General features: G+C 38.9%; 3 protein-coding genes across 7 annotated transcripts in view; 2 read left to right on the top strand and 1 right to left on the bottom strand.

Annotated features, from left to right (window-relative positions):
- Positions 1-1,588: 1,588 nt before the first annotated feature.
- gfer (growth factor, augmenter of liver regeneration (ERV1 homolog, S. cerevisiae)) lies at positions 1,589-3,945 on the bottom strand. The gene is made up of 3 exons (XM_079644503.1): positions 3,728-3,945; positions 2,807-3,015; positions 1,589-2,696 (listed from the first exon to the last, which is right to left on the bottom strand). Exons 1-3 carry the CDS (start codon positions 3,929-3,931, stop codon positions 2,534-2,536), a joined length of 576 nt encoding a protein of 191 aa, XP_079500629.1. The 5' UTR covers positions 3,932-3,945; the 3' UTR covers positions 1,589-2,533.
- A 222-nt stretch (positions 3,946-4,167) lies between these two features.
- On the top strand, positions 4,168-9,087 carry drg2 (developmentally regulated GTP binding protein 2). The gene is made up of 14 exons (XM_079644501.1): positions 4,168-4,238; positions 4,445-4,532; positions 5,292-5,452; positions 5,676-5,765; positions 5,846-5,906; positions 6,144-6,234; positions 6,351-6,423; positions 6,729-6,819; positions 6,961-7,058; positions 7,286-7,362; positions 7,483-7,571; positions 7,657-7,715; positions 7,831-7,884; positions 8,723-9,087. Exons 2-14 carry the CDS (start codon positions 4,469-4,471, stop codon positions 8,807-8,809), a joined length of 1,095 nt encoding a protein of 364 aa, XP_079500627.1. The 5' UTR covers positions 4,168-4,238; positions 4,445-4,468; the 3' UTR covers positions 8,810-9,087.
- Positions 9,088-9,227: 140 nt separating this feature from the next.
- myo15aa (myosin XVAa) overlaps positions 9,228-14,204 on the top strand; it is a 60,461-nt gene continuing 55,484 nt past the window's right edge. For all 5 annotated transcript variants that reach the window (XM_079644496.1, XM_079644493.1, XM_079644495.1 and 2 more), the window contains exons 1-2: positions 9,228-9,771; positions 12,047-12,453. In XM_079644496.1, coding sequence (XP_079500622.1) covers positions 12,415-12,453 — 39 coding nt within the window. In that variant the 5' untranslated portion in view covers positions 9,228-9,771; positions 12,047-12,414. The remainder of the gene's footprint in view (positions 9,772-12,046; positions 12,454-14,204) is intronic.

The following is a 14,204-nucleotide window of genomic DNA, read 5'->3' as shown; positions in this document are numbered from 1 at the left end:
TAGTACTCGTTATGCAGATTGGCCCATTTCAGAATATGTTTTACTTACAATTATTGGTCATTAAAGTGTTCTCAAAGCTGGTAAAGGTGCAGCTAGTTTGAATGACTTTGTATACTGCAGGGTAGCTTGTGAATTTACTCCAGGTGGAACTAAAGTCTGATTTAAGAGTTGATTATATTTCACATCACTTATCCAAATCTGCAAGGTAACTAAAGGTAAAAGCACACTATATTTACCTCTGAATTGTAGTGGGGTGGACGTATAACGTGACATAAAACGAGTTAATTTACTATACTGTACACCTCTCCAACATGGAATATAATAGTGTATAAGAATTATGTTCTAAGGGTTATAAATAAGACGGTAACCGACTTCCACTTGGGAAGAATAAATAACAAGGAGGCTGTTGGTTTGTGTTAACAAAATGGACTTGCGGCCATAAAAGGATTTAGTTGTATGCTTCTATAAAGGTGGATGAGTCATAAGAGACACATACAAAACAAATTTGTGAAAATAAAAGCCAAGACTTTTGTCAAGCTCTAAAAACATTATATAAAAGAAATCTAAATCTAAACATGAGGCACAAAGAACTCAAGCACCATAGACCAAAAACAATATACTGAGTGAAATATCCTTCATGAAAAAGGCATGCAGAAAAGTCTCGTGATGATGTAGCTATGCCAAATACCACAACAGAGAGAAGTCACATGTTGCTTATCATGGGATAATTTCATTTACTGTGACCTCAACAATGCCCATTGAGTATAACACTAAACGGTCTCTTTGTGGAATGATAAGCTTCAGTGGGTTGAAATAAACTTCAAATTGTGAAAATGCAGCTGCCATTTTCACAACTAATGTTGTACTAACATGAATTGTTTTATGGAATCTGAAATACACACATGGCTTTCACCACTAGAGGTCACTGAGGTCTCCTTCCAAATTCAATATCTCAGCAGTAATGTTAAAGGGGCCCTATTATGCTCATTTTCAAGTTCACATTTGCACTGTTATGCAAATATGATGTTACACAAGTAAATATCTCAGGCAGGGGGTTGGGGGGGAGTGTGGGAGAGAAACTCCCTCTGGAGGGAACTTTAGCGATTGCAGACCATTCACATGCACAATAACCTTTATAATAACACCAGGAAAGGGAAAACCAAAAAATGTCCCCTTTTAAAGAGGATATAAAAACATACTTGTATCAAAAAAATGTAAGCCACAGTTAAGAATGGTTGAGTTGTGTGGGTGTATGTGGCACAAATTCTAAAGTCATTTTTAGGATCAAAAGTGAAACCAAGCGGCTGATCATTAGAGTTGTTGGAGTGTGTCCTCTGGTTCCTTAAATAACAGATTCATATTTAGAGTCTTTATTAATAACACACGAAAGATCAGATCACATGGTCAGATCACTGAGGTTCTGATATCAAAGTCCTTGGACTAGAGGTCACATGTTTTAATCATACATTAGTCACTAATCCATTGTCTTATTGACCAGAGCCCAAAGTGTGTCTTCGGATGTGCTTATTTTGTCCAACAATCAGTCAAAAAGCAAGTTATAGTGACACAAATAAGAGAAACACCAGGATTGTCCAGTTTTGAGAAGCTTTAATCAACAACATATATGTATTTATTCTTATTTAAATACTTAATGGACCAGTGTGTATAATTTAGGGAGATTTATTTGCAGGAATGGAATATTATATTAATAACTCTGTTAATAACTTTCTATACTTTTCCTTAACCTTGATGGAAAGGATCAAGATGTCAAGGAAAGATGTGTAGGAGAATTCATAAGGACTTAGCAATAAGCAAACAAAGTGCTAAGAGAGAGAGATTGTACTTTCACAAGGTTATGTAAATATGCGATGGAGGATATCATTGAGGAGTCTGTATTCACCTCAAATGTATACCATCATTTCTCACATTCAGTGAGTTGCAATGTGCAACCTCACCACTAGATGCTGCTACCTCTTACACACTTAAATGATCAATGTTTACTCATTGCAGCACAAAATAATGCAAACAAATAAACATACTTTGCACCCTTACATGTAAACAAACTGGGTAGTATGTAGTGAAAAATCAATCTAATAATCATCATTAAGTAAAATATATATATATATTCAAGCTTAGCCCACAAAACAACATTTTAATGGCCAAATACCTTTGTAAATTACTAACTGCTTTAACAGACAAGTCAGGGCTAAATTAGATTTACATTTTTCAACAGTTGTATCGCAGACTTTTAAAACTCATTACTGGAATAAACAACACGTTTAGTGAATCTTTGTTTTACTTTGAGTATTTGTTATAACCGCAGAAACAGAAAGGGATTTGTGTCACACATTTTTGTTACCTGATCAGTTATATTAACTGACCACAAAGCACAAATTTGAAATGGACCACATGGCCGATATCCAGACACGTAAAGTTTCTCAACATTAGAGAAATGAGCTCCAAATTGTTGTGCTCCCACTCAAAGTTTTGCAGAGGAAGAATTTCTCCCTTCAGTCCTCACATTTCTTATTGCTCAGTCACAGGAGCCATCTTTCCATCCGTCTTTCCACCTCTCATCCACACGGGAGCAGTCGAACTCAGGCTTTCCCAGCCGGACGTTGACGCCATTATGAATATTACAGAACCACTGAGAGAGAGCGTGGCGACTCTTGGTGTCCGGCTGATTGGTTTTTAATCTGTGGAGAGGAAATGGAGCATTTACAAATAGCTTGCTCTTTTAAAATAACATATTTAAATGTGTGTCAGCCTGTGTATTGAATCTTAAAAAGGAACAATGTGGTCTGACCTGCCCCGGAGGTCTTCTGCACATTCCTCACAGGGGAAGAACTTAGAGAAAAGGTTGATGAACTGCCCCATCTCTTGCTGCTGGGTCGACGATGGTTTATCGGGGTAATACGCTGCCATGGTGTGCAGGAAGGACCAGGTGTTACGCCCTAACTCTCCCCGGTCCAGCGGACACTCCTGTTGTGGCTCCAACTCTGCAGCTACGGTCTCCTGGATATTAATAATAAAGAAGAGTGAATAAGCTGGTATTTCAAAAGGGAACGGGCCCAATATCCAGTTGCATGTTGTGGTTTATGTTATTTGTGGTTACATGTGCTTTGCTCATATCCGTTGCAACAGGACCAGAGCCTGAGCAGAACATTTCTCTCTTGGACATGAGGATCAAAAACTTAATTGATAATAAAAGCGCTGGTGCCAGACATTTTTTTAAACTATCGATTAAGGAAAACACATTTCAGAAGACGGTGAAAATGTTCAGACCGGGTTCTCAAAGTCCAAGAATATGTATTTAAATGGCTTGTTATGTCAGTCCAAATGTAGTCAGTTAAATATGATATATAAGACTACAAGCGAAGGTCATGATCTGAATATTTATGAGGCTGGACAAAGCATTTTCTATCACATTACTTAAAATATGTATTCTTTTATCACATTTTTCGGTCAATTGAATAACTTATTATTTAAAACTAATTTGTGTGGCTCTACAGCACAGTGGCTCCCAAATGCATTACACGATGACCATGGGACATTGCATCATGAAATAACAACTTTCATGATAAAGCTCATAGGGAGAACAGAACACAAAACTCTAACAAATTGACAATTTAATATCAAATAAGTCTATCTTCTTGTCATACAAACTGTACAACAGTAAAACTAATATGACTATACAGAGATATTTCCACCATTGACTTCACCTCACCTGTACAGGAGTTGTAGTTTCTGTTTTCTGGACTTTCATCCAGGATTTAAAGTCCGTACAAGCCCTGCATGGCTTCTTCTTCGCACCGGTCTGCTCCTGCTCTTTACCGGCGCTGTCCTCCGGTGTTTTAGGGGCCAGCGCGAACGGGAAGCCTTCAAACCCGGTCGGGCTGGATGCTCCTCTCGGTCCTGTGGGCGCAGCCATGTTCTCTCTATATATATTACCTAATTACTCCAAATGACTTGTAGATACAACATCAGGAATGCACGCCTGATAAAATGTAGTTACACCGGACCAGACACATTATTAATACTTAACTCCACCATGCAGATAATGCCACGGTCATGCGGTGCAATTCCCGATAGATGTGTGCGTTAATGAAACACGGGTCCAAAAAACGCGAGAGAGTTGAGTTTCCTTGCTTCTTCCGGAACCTTAGGGGAACGGAACGACTTCCGGTTGGTGATGACAGTTTTTTGTGCATGCTGCGGAGTGTAGCCCCTTTCAAACTGTAAATATCTATCAAAATATAACATTTTCAAGTGTTGACATTACATGTGTTTCATGTGGATATTCATTTAAAGCTAGATATGTTGATGCACTGTTTTAAAGTGGGTTGTCTTCTGTTAAATCACACTGGTTAGCCGTATAGCTAACAAAGCTAACAACTGTGGAGTGACACGTTTTCTGTGTTCTGATACTTTCTCTGCTTTACAGTTGTATCACATCTGAACCGCCAACATGGGAATCTTGGATAAAATCGCGGAAATTGAGCGTGAAATCGCTCGGACACAGAAAAACAAAGGTAATAAAGGGAACTAGCCGGGCTAACTGTTAGCTACACAATGAACGCACTTGCAGCCATTACCCACCTTTTTAATGAAAAATGGGTTTATTGTAATGACAGTTTCAAGGAACACTATTGCCTAAGCATCAACAAATAAAAGTACACAACGATATACGTCTCTCTCTCTCTTTCATCTCTCTGTGTTTGTGTGTCAGCTGCTAGTGTTGTGTTACTCATTAATCTCATAGAAATTCAAGGAGTTGGTGTTAATTTACACAGTTATCTTGATTACAGTTAAAGGGCCACCACACTTAAAGAAGCAATCCCCCAAAACATGTAAAGTCATAGTTTATGCATTCAGTTAGTCGGATTTAACTCCAGTGTGGTGGTTGTGCTGGTATTACAGTTTTATAGCAGCCACTCTTTACTTTGTAACGTTATACTTTGTACTTTGTATTGTGTACCCCTTCTTTTAAAGGAGCAGTGTGTTCGATTTAGGAATGTCTATTGACTCTGTGTACTAGTCAAATGAAACTATAAACTGTTTCGGTTCACAGAGACGTTTTTCTACAGTAGCCCAGAATGGACAAACCAAACTCTGGCTGTACACAAGGACACACATGTTTCCCTTAAATTAGCAGCTTGAATTTAATGGCGCAATTAAACCCTGAAGACCACCAACGTTTTCGTGCATGCTGTAAAAAGAGGGGCTTATTCAATTTGTTGGAATCAACATACACCTTGTTTCACATGACTGTTTCTTATTCATTTCTCCAGCCACTGAGTACCATCTGGGTTTGCTCAAGGCCAAGCTCGCCAAATACAGAGCTCAGCTCCTGGAGCCCAGCAAAACAGCGGGGGTCAAAGGCGATGGCTTTGATGTCATGAAATCAGGAGATGCTCGTGTTGCTCTTATCGGTTTCCCATCTGTGGGTAAGGTAAGTAAACATGCCCGGTAATGATGTTTTCTGCTCTGAATAATCTAAAAAACATGTTCTTTTTTATTCATTAATTCCCCAATGTATCTTAAATTCAAATGTATAGCTCAATGTTTTATTTAAAAAAAGCCAACATGTTAAAAGGCACCGGAAAGCAAAGAGAAACTTGATACGAACATTTACCATGTGTTGCTGTAACTAAATCCTCTGTTGGGTCCCGCAGTCCACCTTCCTCAGTTTGATGACATCAACCGCCAGTGAAATTGCTAACTACGAGTTCACCACTCTCACCTGCATACCCGGTGTCATAGAGGTACACACACTCACAACACTGCTTGATTTAAACATCTGTGCAACAATGTGCCATTTACACTGTAATGTGTCACTCTCCAGTACAAAGGGGCCAACATCCAGTTGCTCGATCTGCCAGGAATCATCGAGGGTGCTGCCCAAGGTATGCTTGGGTTTCTCGGTTTTGTATTTCGTTGTCTTAAACCCAAAGTAAGTAGGTGAGTTAGAGATCAAGTACATCTATTATTTGATTATAATGATGTTCTATCAGATTAGTTAACGAATGATGACGTGTGGAATTAAGAGTAGGGATTCGTTCAACTTTTTATATGGATTCTACCACTCCCAAGTCCCAATAATGAGAAAAAGGCTTTACACTGATTGTGATGTTATTTTATAGGTAAGGGTAGAGGTCGGCAGGTCATTGCTGTTGCCAGGACAGCAGACGTCGTCATCATGATGTTGGATGCCACCAAAGGAGATGTTCAGAGGTGTGTGACAGGCACTGTTTGTGGAAGTCTTTTAGAGGTTGTTCTGGGAAGCGTACATGTAAGTTTATAAACTAATTATTTCCTCTAATCTCTATTTTTTTTCATCGTCTTTCTAGAGAACTGCTAGAAAAAGAGTTGGAGTCGGTGGGCATCAGACTCAACTGTTCGAAACCCAATATTTATTTCAAGGTACATTTTCTATCATCATCGTTCTGGGCGGAGCATGAATATCATCAGCTTGTTTAAAAATGATATAGCTATTCGTTTTTTAGATATCCTGTCAAGTTAAATGTTGGGCACAAGAAAAAAATGGAGGACCCTGTATGTATAAATACAAAAAATACATGTTATCTTGCTGTTGCATTATTTATGTGCCTTGCATGCAAGTAGAGCAAAACACTGTTAAAAACATCCCTGCTAGCTTGTCAACTCCAGAAATGAATACTCTAATTGTAATACAAAAATTGGTTAAAATGTGTGATTTATCTCCATAGCCCAAGAAAGGCGGCGGCCTCTCCTACAACTCCACAGTTCCTCTCACCCAATGCTCAGAGAAGCTCGTGCAGCTCATCCTTCACGAATACAGTATCCTTCACCCTACCAGCGTCAGATGAAAGAAACACTTTTCAATGATTCAATGTCCATTCAGTCCTCTTTTTATTTCCATGAAGTGGTTTAGAAGCCACGTAACTATCTGGTTGTTTCCTTTAACCTCTTTCCTCTCAGAAATCTTTAACGCAGAAGTCCTCTTCAGGGAGGACAGCACACCAGACGAGTTCATCGATGTCATCGTCGGGAACAGAGTTTACATGCCTTGCCTATATGTAAGTCCATACTGGATCAAAGAAAGACATTATTCCGGAAAGCCAAACAGAGAGCAACATTCCTATTCCAAAACTGCTGTTTTTATGAACATTTTCAACCCATAAAAAACGTATTTGTGGGGTAAAAATAGGAAAATTACAATATTTTGGCTTTGCCCCTTTTTTAACTTGTGTTCATTTCTTTCAAGTCTTTTTTTTTCAACTTAATGTTATTTATGTTTCCACAGGTGTACAATAAGGTGGATCAAATCTCCATTGAGGAGGTGAACCGCCTGGCCCACAGACCTAACAGTGTTGTCATCAGGTCAGATATACATCTGCATGTGTTTGAATAGCAGTAGTCTTAGTTGGTTGGACGTTTCTATATTACTCTTTGTAGGTAACAGTTTGTCAGTGTTTAACAACTTCCTCCTTATGTCTTCAGTTGTGGGATGAAGTTGAACCTGGACTACCTGCTGGAGACGTTGTGGGAATACCTGGCTCTGATTTGCATTTACACTAAGAAAAGAGGAGGTACTTATTTACTCATGTTCTTTTTACAGGCACAAGCGTACCTAGTGTATTAAACATGTGTCCATTTATTTTTATTTCCCATTAGAGCGCCCAGACTTTGGTGATGCCATCATCATGAGAAGAGCTGCAACTGTAGAACATGTGGTAAGAACATTATTTGACACATATCCAATAATAACACTACAGTAGTTAGACCTGCTGTATCTGCTCTACGATATGATTGCAAATATGTCTGCTTTGGTTTTTCTCTCCCTCGTAGTGTCATCGAATCCACAGAACCTTAGTCGGACAGTTCAAATACGCCCTGGTTTGGGTAAGTACAAGCTTTTAGAGGCAATGACCTCCAGAAAATCTAACATTTGTATCTCTTTCCATAAACTGTGGGAAATAACAAATTGGCCTTATTGAGTAAAATAGACAACGAATGTTTGTTGATGTCATGGATTTATTTGCATTAGACATACTTGACGCTTCTACAACAGGTGTTACGGTTCACAAGAACTCTTTGTTTTTGTTCATTGGGCAGATTTAAAAAGACATGTCCATTGAACATTTTGAAAACCACAGCACTAAACACTGATTTATGGGTCAGATTTCTTGCTGTAAATATGTATGAGCAAATATCAAATCTGAAAATAAGTTTTAAAGGTGCCCCGGTTTCTTGTCCTTTATTGTGTGTCATTTCACTAAAGAAAATGTACTCAAATAAATAATTGTACTTCTGTGGTATACATATTAACATTACAACATTTGTTAATGTGTGATTATGTTGCTTTTATCTCACGATTGGGTGTCAAGCAGAAATGTGAAAAATTATATTTATTTATTTAGTGCACAAATACACTTGATATTGTATATTGTACGAAACAGGGACACAGTGTAAGCATGCTGACTGTCAGCAATGTCGTTGTACTTAAGCTTTATTAAATAAACATACTTCATTAGTGTTAACATAGCTGCAGCGCATACAATTATTAGTTGTTATGTGGGGGAAAAGGCATTTACAAAAATAGTCAGCTGTGTTTACTGTGTCATGACACATGAGAAGCAGAGCAGAGCAGATCTCTACACAGGTTTAGCGATTCATTATGTTTGAATCCATCTCAAACAAAAAGAAAGGGTCTGAACTTTATCCTCTGTTGTTCTTCCAGGGAACCAGTACCAAGTACAGCCCTCAGAGGGTCGGCCTGACGCACATCATGGAGCACGAGGACGTCATCCAGGTCGTAAAGAAGTAAAAGAAGCTCCTGATCGAACAGAGGAGAGACTGAGGAGACGGGCTATTGTTGGGGGTGTTGAAAGACCCACTGTACAGTAGATAAACAGCAATGAAAGAAAGCAACCATTCTTATTTTGTATATTAAAGTTAATAAAATGCATTGAAGAGACAGAGCAGACTGCAGTTGGCTGTGGAAATGAAATGGCTTATTTTACTTTTTGATTATAAAATGATGTGTTGATTCAGAGATAAAAGGAGGGGGGAAAGAATAAAGTCCATAAAATGTTAAATCAATAATAGTGTTTGTTTTTATTACCAATATGTTTAATCTGTTTAGTTTTTTTGGTCAGTCATATGCAAAGACCTCGCCTCTTTTTCCTGGATATTTTCACTCCTCTGCAGATGACTAAAGTTGGTCTTGAGACTTACGGGGCCCGAAAGGACGTAAGCGTATTGCTGCAACCATTAAAAAAAAAACGTTTTCATCAAGTAGTAACATGAAAAGTTAGTTGTATTTTTTGTGTAAGAACAAGATCATGTGATAAGTTTTGTTATATCATACTTTTTGTGTTGATCAATATTATTATTAGGCTATGCTTTATTTCATTTTCTACTATAGCTGTAGTGCTCCCATTCTCCCATATGCTCCCATTCCAAAAGTTCAGTATTTAATAAGATAATTAAGTAACATTTCAATGTCAAACATTTAAGAAATGACGAGAACTTAGTTTCTTACTTTGAAATGACCTAATCATTCTTATTTAAATTATATTTCTAGTTTTATAGGTGGTTGTTTTTATGACAGATTTGAAATGAGTAATTCATAAAAAAAATAATGTAAGTGTGTGAACCTGCAATATTTATTTGGGTGGCATGGCGGCAACGGAGAAAAACTAAGAACAGTGACAACTGACACATTATGCAGTTTTGAAGCAACATCATCATTTTATTGGAGTCGTTTTTGCTGAATACGTGGAGAATGTAAGTTGTACTATATATTACAATATAATCAATATTTAGTTTGTTTGTCTCCACTCACTCCGTAAGGAATTACTGAACTTTTTAATTGCGCAAAGTTGTGTTTCCCAAGCTAGCTAGTTGCTAACTTTGCTAACTCAGCGGTTGCTCGGCAAGCCAGCTAGCTTTTAAACGGTTGTTTTCTCATTTTTGCTGCAATGAGTCAACACAACAATATGCTAATGGTTAATGGTCAGTAAGGGTTAAGGTGAGCTACAGGGAAACGTTTCTGACTTAGTTGATGTGAAAGCAGCTTTGAGGGTCAGTACCCAGGAAGTGTAAAATGAACCCTTTATTTTCTGTAATGAGTTTGAGAAAAACAGGTAGTAAACCTTCACAAAAAAATAGTTTTGGCCAGATCAGGCATCAAAGGTACATTTTATTAGATGTTTTATTTGTTGCTTTTCAACAGCGCTCAATGGTGGGCTAGAACTTTGAAATCAATATTATTTTTTTACATGTCTATTAACCTCTTGATCTAACTACAATTTAACACAGATGTGTTCATTTTGAGTTAATTGTTAAGATAGAAGGTCTCAACCTTAACATGCTTGAGCCAATAACAAGAAAGCAATTAATATAATGGGGAAATACAGTAACACACACATGTGGATCATCAAAGACCGCACCTACAGGGTTACTTGGAGAGGGTCCGAGTCCGACCCTTGTCAATTAACTACAGGGGTCCCTCAGGGCTCTGTTCTTGGTCCCCTCCTCTTCTCCTTGTACACAAACTCGCTCGGATCAGTCATTAGCCCGCATGGTTTTTCATACCACTGCTACGCTGACGACACCCAACTAATTCTGTCCTTTCCCCGCTCAAAGACCCGTCGTCGCACGCATCTCTGCTTGTCTAGCAGACATCTCTCAGTGGATGTCTGCTCACCACCTCAAGCTCAACCTTGACAAGACTGAACTGGTTTTCCTTCCGGGAAAAGATTGTCCCACTCTTGACCTAACAATCAACATCGGCACCTCTGTTGTTTCCCCGACTCAGACTGCAAGGAATCTGGGTGTGATCCTAGATAACAAACTGTCCTTCACTGCAAACATTGCTGCTACAACCCGCTGCTGCAGATACACTCTTTACAACATCAGGAGGATACGTCCCCAGCTGACCCAGAAAGCGACGCAGCTTCTGGTCCAGGCTCTCGTCATCTCACGCCTAGACTACTGCAACTCCCTCCTGGCTGGTCTACCTGCATGTGCAATCCGACCTCTGCAGCTCATCCAGAATGCAGCGGCTCGTCTGGTCTTCAACCTTCCTAAATTCTCCCACACCACGCCGCTCCTCCGCTCCCTTCACTGGCTTCCGGTAACTGCTAGAATCCACTTCAAGACACTGGTACTTGCGTACCATGCTGTGAATGGATCTGGCCCTTCCTACATCCAGGACATGGTTAAACCGTACACCCCAGCACGTGCACTCCGCTCTGCATCAGCCAAACAGCTCGCTGCACCCGCACTGCGAGGGGGACCCAAGTTCCCGTCAGCAAAAACACGTGGGTTTGCTATCCTGGCTCCAAAATGGTGGAATGAGCTCCCCATTGAAATCAGGACAGCAGAAAGCTTACACATCTTCCGGCGCAGACTGAAAACTCATCTCTTTAGACTCCACTTCGATCGATAGAACTATTAACAAAGCACTTATATACTAATAAAGGGCTGGCTTATCTAAAGCCAGCTGAGTAGCACTTGAAATGTTTTAGCTCTATGAAACCTGATGTACTTATATGATTCTGTTTTCTTCAAGTTTGTATTTTGTCGGTCGAATGCACTTATTGTAAGTCGCTTTGGATAAAAGTGTCAGCTAAATGCAATGTAATGTAATGTAATGTAATGGATTATGCAAAATGATATCTAAACATTTAGTTTGACTGAATATAATGAATTGTACAGCAGGAAATACAACCCTGTAACTGTAAGAAATCTAATTACTGTATATAAATAGGGTTGCAAGTAATAGGGTTGCAAATCAGTATTTATGTTAGCAAACATACATTCATTCATTAAAAACAAAAAAAAGAACAACCTACAGAATAAAGAGCAGTCAGAGTTGGCAGAGTTTCAGTATGGCGTGGAGGGAGAGTCAAATAAAGGAAACAATGCTGCAAAATCCTCGAATAAGGATAGGAATTTCATAGAAACATAATCAAACCCATGTATGGACCATTCAGTAATCTCATATCACCAAATGCACTGCTTGACCTACTTTTAAACCATGTTGTTTTTGTGACAGGAGTCCCTCAGATGAACTTCCTGCAGAACATATCCCTGCTCAGGTGTAACTGCAGCAGGTAAGGGTCAGCCACCTCCCATCCCTGCTGGCCAGCTGTTTGTGTCCCGTCTCCAAGGCAGGCTGACCTGAGAGTATGGACTACCAGCCAATGCTCCCCATTCACCAGGACACACACATGCACAATAGCACCATTAAATATTCACAAGCATCACTTCAGGCTCGCAGAGGGGCACTGAGTGGAAGAAAGAGACACAGAGAGGGGCTGTGAGTGGTCTCTGCTGGCCTTTAAACATGCCTTAAAGATGTCTTCAGAGTGAATTGTGGATGGAGAGATTCTGCTTTGGAATAACCTGAAGAGGAGAGGAACGATGGAGGGATACTACCGTGGAGGACAAGAAGAAACAAAGGTACGGTCGAATGGGTGTGTATTGTGTGGAGCAGGCATGACACTTGATGCTGCTTGGCTCCATATGGCGTGGTTAAGAGTGACTGCGTGTGTGGGTGTGTGGTGCCAGTGCTTATAAGCCAGTACTGGGTGTGTAGTTAAAGTGCTTTGAAACTATTGTTATTGTTGTTTAAAGCTGAACTTTTTTAAGTGGGTTTAGTCTGAATGAGAAAACACTTTGCAGACTTGTCACTCACCACTCAGCACTTTGTAAACAGATTACCCTCACCATGAAGTTAACCAGTAAAACAATTGTTACCAAACCAATTGTTTAATTAATTTTTTTCAAGCAAAATCTGCACAAAAATGGCTGATTACAGCCGCTCTAATGTGAAGATTTCCTACTTTTATCTCTTTTAGTGCCCATGTTACAACAACAATTTGTGTTGCAATACAACAATACATGTTGCTCAAAAAAACATTTAAATTCAATGTGTAAACTCACTGCTAACTACTAGGTAATTTTTCTTTCATATAAGGCAGACACAAATTACCCTTAACTGCAGAACAATATTGTTAAAGGTGGGGTATGCAATTGTGGAGAAACCAGCTCGAGGGCGCTGGAATTTGAAAGTACTTCCTTCAGACTTCCTTACAGAGCCCCTCCTCCAACACATACAGTACGAACGCGCTCATGACCAATGAGGGCACGAGATAAGTTTGTGCACAGATGGAAGGCTGACAGACAGGTAGGCCATCCAGTTACTTTAGCCGGGCCGGCTCAGATGATTGGCCGTGCTTTTTACAGCGCCAAGGCTTCCACAGATGACATTTTTTTAATGTATTTATCGTCAAAGCATTTAATATATTAATTGCTATCGGGATGTTAAGAGCATTCCATGCAATATAACAAAAAGTGTTTCTGAAATAAATGACATACCCCACCTTTAAGTGAATGAATCCTAATTGCTATTTTGTTTTCCTTTTAACAACAATAAATAAGTGTCAGATTTCATATATTGGTAAACATTATAGTAATAACTTTGTCCTGGTAACAGACAACTTTTTGCTTGATAACAGCCTTTCAATGAAGCAACGTGTTTAGTTTCAATATTTGTTCAGTTATATTTGATCTAATATTAAACCTCTTTCGTTGAATTAATATTCTCCTTTTCTGACTGTATAGGAAAGACACCAACCATAGACAAAATTGACCCTGAATACTTTGTCTCTCCTGCCCTCTTCTGCTTCAGCTTGCTCATTGCATTAAGTAGCAGTTCATATTACATTTACCTAAGACTATAATACGTTTATTACACTGTCTGTTTTAAACAGTGAACATTTAAAAAATGCAGCATTGTATTAGCATACTGGACAGGTAGACTTAAGTCTTTTTTTTCTAACTCAAATGAAGTTTTTTTATTTAAACCTCTTGTTTTTTTAATAGCGTCCATACCATATGTACTCTATAAGGAGTGGGACACAACTCTATGTATTAGATTGTAGTGCTCTGTCCGTCGTATATGAACATTATTATGAAAAAATCTGCAGTTTTTGAGTTGATAAGATATTTTTTAAGTAAAAACGTTTAGATTTTTCAACAGCTTTCATATCATGTGAAACCCGTACTTTATTCAGCTTCTTCATAATAATGGAGTTGTATTTCTTCATTATTAAGGTTCTCTTTTCTGCACACAAACTAGACCCAGCATGGAGCTTATAAGCAAACAGGCAGTTTATGAACAAAAGATAAATAGTCTTTTTGCGTGAGGA

This window comes from Notothenia rossii (assembly GCF_949606895.1).
Source record: "Notothenia rossii genome assembly, chromosome: 8".
Classification (NCBI taxonomy): domain Eukaryota; kingdom Metazoa; phylum Chordata; class Actinopteri; order Perciformes; family Nototheniidae; genus Notothenia; species Notothenia rossii.
Note: the sequence above shows the minus strand (reverse complement) of the source record. Positions and strands in the feature narration are given on the sequence as shown.